The sequence below is a fragment of the Conger conger genome, chromosome 7 (assembly GCF_963514075.1).
Source record: "Conger conger chromosome 7, fConCon1.1, whole genome shotgun sequence".
In the NCBI taxonomy this organism is placed as follows: domain Eukaryota; kingdom Metazoa; phylum Chordata; class Actinopteri; order Anguilliformes; family Congridae; genus Conger; species Conger conger.
The window spans coordinates 50,658,137-50,668,824 of NC_083766.1; the positions used below are offsets into that span (position 1 = coordinate 50,658,137).

At 41.7% G+C, this 10,688-nt stretch overlaps 1 protein-coding gene across 2 annotated transcripts; it reads right to left on the bottom strand.

Moving 5' to 3' along the window:
* Positions 1-269: 269 nt before the first annotated feature.
* Positions 270-9,964, bottom strand: kctd7 (potassium channel tetramerization domain containing 7). Of its 2 annotated transcripts, none has more exons than XM_061249246.1 (5): positions 9,690-9,964; positions 7,052-7,336; positions 5,650-5,819; positions 4,939-5,117; positions 270-2,889 (listed from the first exon to the last, which is right to left on the bottom strand). In XM_061249246.1, the coding sequence occupies exons 1-5, from the start codon at positions 9,777-9,779 to the stop codon at positions 2,513-2,515; spliced, it is 1,101 nt and encodes a 366-aa protein (XP_061105230.1). In that variant the 5' UTR covers positions 9,780-9,964; the 3' UTR covers positions 270-2,512. The 2 variants fall into 2 exon arrangements, with proteins under 2 accessions (XP_061105230.1, XP_061105231.1); XM_061249247.1 differs by having other exon boundaries at positions 7,052-7,277; positions 9,690-9,759.
* Positions 9,965-10,688: the final 724 nt, after the last annotated feature.

Genomic DNA, 10,688 nt, shown 5'->3' on the forward strand with positions numbered 1-10,688 from the left:
TTTGGTTGCACAACAGAAAATTGTTGTGACCCTCAAAATCCTGATTCACATTTCCCCCGGTATTTATGTGAAATCAAAATAATATTAGGTCATATAATAACCATATAATAAACAACAAATACTAAGATATTAAACCTCTTTAACTGAAATGTTACTTAGTGACAAGCTCTTATACTGCACACAAGATGGTCTTTATCTTGTGGCTTAACAAAGACTTTAAATGCTAGAAAAAAGTGATCGCACAGGGTCTTGCAAAGAATGAAAGCAAATTGTTTTTGGGTTTTGATATAAAACTCCCATTTATACATGGTTAACATTAGCATACCATAAGAGGTAATAATATAAAACCGATTGAATCTTACAGTTGGTAATTTCAAACTAGCATTAAAATTTTTACTAACACAACATAAATCAATTTAAGAGTCTACTTTAATAGCTATTGACATTTTAATCTTTGTTTAGTTAGTACAGCTCAAATCTGATTCAGGATTTCACAAACATGTGAATCTTTTAAAAAGCTGTAACATCAATATCTGAACAAAATATAATAAAATGAATACAACTTTGAAAAAAGAAAAATACTCTCAGAATTCTTACTACATGTCAGGAAGATATCTTGTGCAGTTTTATAGCTTACACTAGGATCCATTATTCACTGTAAAAAAAAAACTAGCCCACAAAGTATACTAAGTACAGTATACAACAAACATAACAGAACCAGGTTGGAACTTGGCATACTCAGCACATACAAGTACAATCTGCTTCAAAAACAACTGAATATATTAAGCAAATCAAATCAATTTCTGCTGTAGCAACAGCAGAACTGTAACAGTAATTTGTCACTGTCAGATGAAGACTCAAACAGGATGCATATTATCCTTCTAAGAATTTATTACATTTATTAAATGCCTTTCATCCCAACTCCAGCAAACTGAAGCAGTTAACTTTTATCAAAGTGCAAACATGAGAATATTTTTTCAGACAGTAAACATTGTTTTGTACTGAAATACACAATTCACATTGTATTCAATGTTATCAGGATTTCTTTGAAAGGGCAAACAATTATTGTCATCTTTTACAGGTCATCTAGCATTTCCAGTTAAAAAAGTTACTTTTGACAGAACTCTACAAGAGTGAACAATCAGAAACAATATGTGCTGTGAAAGTCCTCGATAAGACATGCGGCCTTCAAGCCAATATATTCACAGCTGCATTGTCACAAGCCAGCCAGTTTCGGGGCTGTCTGTGTGAAATCTACCCACAACATATTCAAAGCTGCAGGTTTCCAAGCTATTTGCAGTGCAACACGAAGACAAGCAACCATTTTCATTTCTCATCATTTAATTTCCACTGCTTCTTTAAGACTGGATGAACATGGTCAACACGGTTAAATGCTTTAACCACAGCATAGCACTGCCTAGCATACAGCAACACAAGAAACAGTTCATCACACACTATTTCTGGTCTATTTGCGTCCTTCTTTGATCTGCACCAATATTCACTGTGACATGTAGTATGTTAATCACTTTTACTGTGTTCAAACATTTTTAAGATTTACAGAGAAAAAAAAGTGCATTTGAATCCCCTTTAAATGGACAAAAGAAAAAAACAAAAAACAAAGAATAAAAAAATAAATAATAAAAAAGCTTCCATCAAAAACCTCTTGCATACTGATGCCTTTCGGTCCTTGACAACCAAAGCTTCCTCTCTGTATTAACCCCTTACTCGCCATGAAGCAATGAAATTCCAGGGCCCCTCAACCTTTTATGTATCTGGCCATTTCTGGTTGCTTAATGCCTTGCATTAGATCTGAGGAGAGCTGTAACATAAGAAGCACATAAAACATATAAGTACAGAGTCAGTACGAAAAGAAAACAAATAAATATATACAGGACTAACATCTGTTTAGGTCACATAAATCAGCCAGTTATACGGGAGGACTCTCACTAGCCACTGCACTTGCCATCATAAACAACAGTGAACCGACAGCAGCAAGATGGCCACAGCGAGACAGGACAAAACAGCACTGTTTCACAACAGTCCTGCCGCAACAATTTCTAAACACCTTCATATTCCACGAGTTTGAGTATGTGGGTGCACAAAAAAACTCCCAGAGTTTAAAACAAAATGAGAATACAATAAATAACAATAACAGTCACTTAAAGAAAACAAAAACAAACAAACAATATTAAAATCAAAAGTCAAAGTAGTTGGATGTCATTCCAAAAAAAAAGAAACATGACAAAAACAAAAACTTATCAGTTTTAACTAGTAGTGACAACTAGTAGTCAGTGACAAAATAGAAGCATTACAACCACACTCAGGTCAGTAAGCACAGCGGTAGCGCTGGGGTTCGATGCGTTGGGAAAGGCTGTCGCAACCCTCATCGTCTCATCTCTGACTACCGGGAACCAGCTAGGGCCTCGAGCCATTGGCTGGAGCTCTGCTCCTTCATCGCAAGAGAGGGAGGGTGAGCCGGTGAGGACGACGGGAGAGACCGGCTTCCTTCGTCTCACCACCACGTGATCTTGAACTCGTAGATGGGCCTCTTGCAGTAGTAGTGGTTGATGAGGTGCTTGTCGCACACGCCGATGCACTGCTGGTCGGCGGTGATGCCGCGCTCTGCCAGGTCGCTCACGATGCAGTGCAGCAGGTCGTAGACGTCGGCCACCGCCTCCCAGGGCCCGAAGGACACGTCCACCTCGCAGTGGTGCTCGAAGAGCTTGGCCTCGCTCTCCGAGCGCTCGAAGCGCAGCGAGTTGAAGAGCGGCCGCTCGTAGGGCGTGATGGGCATCTCCTCCTTGTAGACGCAGATCTTCAGCTTGGCGAAGCGCGCCTTCCTCTGCATGGCCCGCAGCTTGGCGATCTCCACGATGCGCTCCAGATTGTCTGGTGGTCAGAGGGGCAGACCGATCAGGGACGTATCGACAGGCCTACTCTGTCTGCTGTATGTCGCATTTAAAAAAAAATCAATATCAAAAATTGTGCTAATGGACAGTGCTTTAAGAAAAGGTCCCAAACACACACATTTGCACATTGTTTTGTGGATAAAGAACAAGAACCGTGAATAAATTAAACCATATTAAAGGTAGACCAACAGTAGACCAAAAGTCAAGACATCTGGGTCAGGACCTTGGTCAAATATAAAATTGTTTTGGACTCAAATACTTTTCTGTGCTCTATTAATCTTGCCTGGTGCAATTGAGCCAACTAAGAGGACCCAAACACTTTTTGAGAGTACTTCATAGGTTTTCAATATACCAGACGAGTTTAAAAAAGTATTTGAATCCAAAACAATTGTGTATTTGACCCAGGTCTGATCTGGGTATACAGTGCATCCGGAAAGTATTCACAGCGCTTCACTTTTCCCACATTTTGTTATGTTACAGCCTTATTCCAAAATGGAATAAATTCAGAACACCCCATAATGACAACATGAAAGAAGTTTTTTTTTTATTTTTTTTATTTATTTATTAAAAATAAAAAACTAAGAAATCACATGTACATAAGTATTCACAGCCTTTGCCATGAAGCTCAAAATTGAGCTCAGGTGCATCCTGTTTCCACTGATCAACTTTGAGATGTTTCTACAGCTTAATTGGAGTCCACCTGTGGTAAATTCAGTTGATTGGACATGATTTGGAAAGGCACACACCTGTCTATATAAGGTCCCACAGTTGACAGTACATGTCGGAGCACAAACCAAGCATGAAGTCAAAGGAATTGTCTGTAGACCTCCGAGACAGGATTGTCTCGAGGCACAAATCTGGGGAAGGGTACAGAAAAATTTCTGCTGCTTTGAAGGTCCCAATGAGCACAGTGGCCTCCATCATCCGTAAATGGAAGAAGTTCGGAAACCACCAGGACTCTTCCTAGAGCTGGCCGCCCGTCTAAACTGAGCAATCGGGGGAGAAGGGCCTTAGTCAGGGAGGTGACCAAGAACCTGATGGTCACTCTGTCAGAGCTCCAGCTTTCCTCTGTGGAGAGAGAACTTTCCAGAAGGACAACCATCTCTGCAGCAATCCACCAATCAGGCCTGTATGGTAGAGTGGCCAGACGGAAGCCACTCCTTAGTAAAAGGCACATGGCAGCCCGCCTTGAGTTTGTCAAAAGGCACCTGAAGGACTCTCAGACCATGAGAAACAAAATTCTCTGGTCTGATGACAAAGATTGAACTCTTTGGCGTGAATGCCAGGCGTCATGTTTGGAGGAAACCAGGCACCGTTCATCACCGGGCCAATACCATCCAATGGGGATATTGTTCAGCGGCAGGAACTGGGAGATTAGTCAGGATTGAGGGAAAGATGAATGCAGCAATGTACAGAGACATCCTGGATGAAAACCTGCTCCAGAGTGCTCTTGACCTCAGACTGGGGCGACGGTTCATCTTTCAGCAGGACAACGACCCTAAGCACACAGCCAAGATATCAAAGGAGTGGCTTCAGGACAACTCTGTGAATGTCCTTGAGTGGCCCAGCCAGAGCCTAGACTTGAATCCGATTGAACATCTCTGGAGAGATCTGAAAATGGCTGTGCACCGACGCTCCCCATCCAACCTCATGGAGCTTGAGAGGTGCTGCAAAGAGAAATGGGCGAAACTGCCCCAAGATAGGTGTGCCAAGCTTGTGGCATCATATTCAAAAAGACTTGCGGCTGTAATTGCTGCCAAAGGTGCATCAACAAAGTATTGAGCAAAGGCTGTGAATACTTATGTACATGTGATTTCTTAGTTTTTTTAATTTTTAATAAATTTGCAAAAAAAATAAATAAAAAAACTTCTTTCATGTTGTCATTATGGGGTGTTGTGTGTAGAATTTTGAGGAAAAAACTGAATTTATTCAATTTTGGAATAAGGCTGTGACATAACAAAATCTGGGAAAAGTGAAGCGCTGTGAATACTTTCCGGATGCACTGTAGGTATGCACATATGTGTCTCACCTTTATAGTAGGGCAGGAGGTCAAGGAAAGCTTGGCGCACCTTCTCCCCGGTGAGTGGCTGAGTGTCCTCCAGGCTGTCCAGCAGGGGCCCGATGGCATAGTACTGGGCCTCCCTGTACACTGCTCTCACACGCTCACGCTGGGGCAGCTCCCCCTCCCGCAGGAAGTTCAAGATATCCCTAAAACCAGCATCACACGCACTCACATACACATGAACACATGACATACACGCATGCACACACATATACTCGGCTGTTCTCTTGAGCTGTTTTACTGTTTGACTACCACAGCATAGAAAAACTGCAATATCTATGGGTACAGTATAGTATTTTTGCCCTTAATAGCTTTATTTCAGACGTGTATCGTTATACACCATGGAAAGCAGAAACAGCTAACAGACTTCCGAGCAAAAATATTGTGCTATGTGAAGATAGTAACCACAAGTAAAATATACTTAAATAATTACTACATAATACTACTTTTTTGGAATTACTTTATTTTATTCGGGAACATAATGCCATCACTGAATTGGTTTTTAGGGTCAGTTTTTCTTTCACACGCATAGTGTAACACAAATGTAATATTTGATATTTGAGGTCATTGTTCTAATGAGCCAGAGATTTCTCACTGTGATGTTTAGTCCACATCGGTCACGAATGCCTAACTTGGTTCATTCATTTTCATGCTGGTTAGCAAGTCAGAAGGACACACCCAAAATGAGCTCCGTCTCTGTCGATGAAGTAGCGGCCCTCGGCGTCACGGGGGATGTGGTGTCGCCCGCTGAACATGGCCGCCAGCATGGTGTCCTCGTAGCGGCGTAGCGTGGACAGACGTGTGGTGAAGTACGTACCGCCTACATTCAAGGGGACGACCTCGGGGAACTACAGGCGATGGACGAAAACGGCTTTGCATTCATCCCATGACATTTGCATGCCATGCCAGTGTGCAGATGGGGATATAACACAACCTTTTACATTCACACACCTTATTTGACACTTCGGGGAACATGTTTACCATGACTGCACAGCAGACACTGTGGCCATTACGGCACATTTGAGGCCTAATAAGAGGGTCATAACCTCAAGAATGCTTCCAATGCGAATACTGTACATAATTAATGCAGTAAATGAGTTTTGAAACAATATGGTAAAAATGTGTGGCTCTGTTGTAAGGGTTAAAAATAAATACAACAACCACACACACACTCAAAATGTCAGAGAATCTATTAATCCTATTGAAGAGGGTAAGAAAGAGTTCTTCTGCAGTTGTCAAAATATGTGCTAGCTCTCTACATCTACAACAAGTTCCTGTACTTCTCGGCATAATTAACTCGCGTGTTTTAATTATTGTAGGCTACATATGTTAGCTACTTCTTTAAAACGTGTATTCCTCGTCCATAGGTTATTTATAAGTGTTTAATAAAGCATGCGTTGAACACAATACGATAACATAGGCCTAATGGATACGCGTTTAAGAAAATACCATGAATGCTTTCAAATTAAATTGTCTTCAACACTGAAAATTAAGGAGCGACATTTGTCGCTAACAGCTTTTCTCTGAGCGTCTTAACGTAGATGTTTAGGTCATGCCATTTAACTCCTTTCTAAGTAACTTAAAGTGATTACACTTTCGGTTTTATGCAAATCACGCCCCCAATCTTGACAGCACGTCTTGGGACCACCAGCCAACAGCTTTCAGCATGAGCGCAAGCTCCCCCAGACACGCTTAAAGAAGGTCAGTCTCGGAGTAAGCGCAAGATGACAGCCAAGTGATATGGACCAATTAGAACGGAGAGAAGGTTCTGCTAAGTGTCATTTTGGACCAATCAGATTGAGGTAAACGGGAAGAAGAAGGCGTGTGTAAGTCATCTGTTGCCCATGGAGACAATTTCATATATCAATGGGGGGATGTGAGAAAACTAAGATGAAAACATGCGTAAATTCTAGCTTTTGCCGATAAATCGAAAACTCCTGGCGGATGTAACTTGTCATTATTTAAGCACAGCACCCTTGTCCTGTTTGTAAGCACAAGTTACCTTCAGTTACACAGCTAACAAACGTTAGCTAAGTTACATGCACAAACAACAACATCATCCGCCCTGCTCCCTCCTTACCTCCTGAGACGCGTTAAGTGTACGAAGAGGCTTGCCCAGGTTTAAATTTGGCATAGGAATTGCAGGTTTTCGGAAATCGTCCTCTGCAGAATCCGAACTCGACATCGCATCGCCTGGTTTGTCACTCTCGGTCTGGGCCGAAAATACCACCATCACTCTGGGCTGTGGGACCGCTCGCCTCTCCTGTGCGAACCTCCTTACCCGTGAAGCAGGCGCAGGGATGGGGCTGGAGGTATTGCAGGAAAGCGGTCGTTCTCCGTTAGAAGCTTCGTCAGATCCATACTGCTGCATGCACAAACACCAGAAACACTGACAAATGCCTGCTAAACGGAATCCGACTAGAGTAGCCACGGGAATTCCAGGCTCACTAGGGCAGGGTGGCAGAGGAACACGGACATCAAACTAGGGGTGGGACTTGACTGCTGTGAAGTGGACACATTAATATTGCTCTATGCCCTACGGTATCTGGGCTATCGCTAGCGCCCTCTGACACGTTGCAGTACGACAGTCTGTGTAGATCTGTGATGTAGGCTACGTGCCTCGCACTGAGCGCGGCTTGTGATTTGAGTGTTGGAATTCTGTGAGCAGATCGCAATGTTTGAATGTAATATGCTGATACTATAAAACATATGCCAGACGACAGGTAAAGGTGAATGGATGAACAGGGGCAAGGCATTGGTAATTTGTCATAACGCCACGCCAAGTTTGCGCTACTGTGCCGTCACCGTGCACTACAACGTTGTTTATGTTCTGGTTTACCAGGCTACTGTTGTCATTCATTGTGATGAATATCAATCAATTGTGGCAATGCACAAAACATTTACAATGTAGCTAATTATTGAGGTAAACTCAAAGTACCAATATGTGAAAAACACTGTAATTTATTCATGTTTCAATGGAACCAACCACAATAAAACATTAATTCAATAAAACAATAGTTTGGTTGTGGACAGTCCTAATTTCTGATTTTGTTGTTGTCGCAGAACCATTTCTGTGTGGATTTTGAGGTATGCTTTGTCTTGCCGGAAAGTGCAACAGCATAATCTCATCCTTGTGGTAGAGGCAACAAGATTGTCACCCAAAATTGTCTGATACTTCATGGAATCCATTATACAATTGATCGTGACGAGTGCCCCTGGACCTCTGGAATTAAAGCAGCCCCAAAACATCACTGACCCACCACCCCATTTCAGTGTGGGTATGAGTATGGGTATGGGTATTCTCCTTCTTATCTCTGTTTCGACGCCAAAAATGCAGATGCTGCATCTGACCAAACCGTTCCATTTGGTCTCATCTGACCACAGCACCTTCGTTCAATCATAACGGCCAAATGAGACCAAAATTGAATGTTTTGGTCAGATACAGCACCGGCACTTTTGGCACGGAAGCAGTGATGCATTAAAGAAGAAGCACCGTATACCCACAGTCAAATATGGTGGTGGGTCAGTGATGATTGGGGCTGTTTTAATTATAAATCCAATTGAGAACCTGTGGGCTGAACTGAAGAGGGCAGTTGATAAGCGCAAACCCAAGAATGTGAAGACGCAAGGATTTGCATAGAGTAATGTACAACTTATTAAAAGATTGTTTGATTTTGGTTGGTTCCATTGAAACATTAATAAGCTACAGTATTTTTTCACATGTTGGTATTTTGAGTTTCTCTCAATAATTATACTGTTATCTTTTAAAAATATTTTTGTGGATTGCCAGTCAGGGTTGCCAATAATTCTGGAGCCCACTGTAGTTCCCCAGTCCTTACCCACAAATGGCACTTCAGTATCGCAAATACATGACAATTTTCAACCTGAGCAACACATTATCATTTTACAATTATAGCATTATGACCCCAATTAGCCAAGCTCGGGCACAATATCAGGAGTAGCTATTTATTTGCTACCTATATTGTTGACTGACGAAGTATTTCAAGTAGCTATTAGCTTAAAACTCAATAACCCTCCTCATTACATTTGTGTAATTATTTTCAGTGAAATTATCATGAATATTTGTAATCTTTTTTTCCAGAAACTCTCCTGGCTATTCACACGAACTGTTTTGGCCATATTGGGTCCTCCAGGAACAGGACTAGGAGGAGGAGACAGCCCTGTGAATCAGACCCGGAATATGAGAACGAACCGGGTCAAGCAGTGGGTATACCCTCATTCTTTAAAAACTTTTATTTTCTACTACGTCTTTCATGCTTTTCAAAACAGGCAGCCTATCACCATTGACATAAAGCAAAAACTGGAATGTTGCACAACAAGGTTTGCAAAACTTGTTTATCTCGCTTTGTGGATTATTACCCTCAAGTCTACTGTCTGAGGTTAAACAAAGACTATGAAGCGCCATAGTCTGCATTACATTGTGTGTGATGTGTCATTTTTGTTGACCTATATTTGATCTCCTTGATACCAGCACTGATTGAAAAATATCTGGAAATCCATAATAATGTGTGGATTTCCAACTCAATCCACCTCCGGACAAAGGTGCTCTAACTATCCCTGCCTATGTCTGCCTATGCATTGAAACCCAGTACACAAAACAAAATAAAATGCATCGCTACTGCTTACAGCTCAAAATGATTATTTATCAATAGCATCAGTCATTCAAACATACATTTCAAGGTAAAGCACATACTTACAGGCTGGATGTCAGTGGTCAGGTCTTGAATAGATGGAACAGCGCCCGGTTTTAGTAGTACATTGGAGATCAACCCAGAGTTGTACTCCATCCCATTTACAATATCGCTTGTGGTGAAATGCCTGGAGCAAACAAATACTTGTTCACTAAGCTGATCAGGGGTTGTACCAAAAATAAACTGAACCCATTGCTTTTGGATGGTTGGATCCCTAGGGAGCCGGTGTAAAACTGTGTTTGTAAACGTGCAATCTAAAACAGGTACAGTAGCATCCTTCTGTAAACTCTTTGCTGGTCAGAGCTCACCCAGCTTCGCTAGTGCTGTTAAATAAATTAGTGGGCGGCCACAATTTACAGAGGGGTGGGGATATGAAATTAGCTGGCAAAAGATGATTGGTTGACTCAAGCAAAGTAAGTTTTCCATGTAGAAAATGCTGTTGTTCAGATTTGCCCATTTTAAGAGGGAAGCTCCACCAAAAACCTCATAAAATGTGATAATGTTCCACTACTGCAGCAGTCTACAATCCATGTAAAACATTATAAAATATTGTTAAATGTCTTCTAACTCACCTTAAATCACAGCAAAGATTGAGGTGTATGGACATCCGGATGATATGTCTTAAAAGCTTTCTGTCTGGCTACCCAGGAGACGTCAAACAGACAACACAGCGAGGCCGTTCCACATACGTCGAATGGATGCAACTTTGCTCAGGGGGGTTATTTCACAAGTTGTCAGTTGAGTTTGCACTTCTGTCTCTGTTGGGAATATCCTTTCCCCCTTCAGGGAAGTACAGCACTTCAGTGCCTAATCTTTGCACTTGTGTTTTCAAATTTGCACTTGTGCCTAATCTTTGCACTTGTGTTTGCAATTTGATTTGCTCTGGAAAATGGCAGTCTGCTAAATGGCAGTAAAATACAGCTGCAGTCTCCTTCAGGACTCTTGCACATAAAGTCACCCTTCAATGGCAGCCGTATCAGCTGTACTTTCTGCTTGTGTAACATA

Bases quoted from the DNA above. Each gene is read 5' to 3' on its own strand.
- kctd7 (XM_061249246.1), bottom strand. From the start codon at position 9,779: ATGGAGTACAACTCTGGGTTGATCTCCAATGTACTACTAAAACCGGGC. The intron at 5,820-7,051 runs GTAAGGAGGGAG...CATCGCCTGTAG, and splicing joins CACTTAACGCGTCTCAGGAG to TTCCCCGAGGTCGTCCCCTT. The intron at 2,890-4,938 runs GTGAGACACATA...TCTGACCACCAG, and splicing joins CCTCCTGCCCTACTATAAAG to ACAATCTGGAGCGCATCGTG.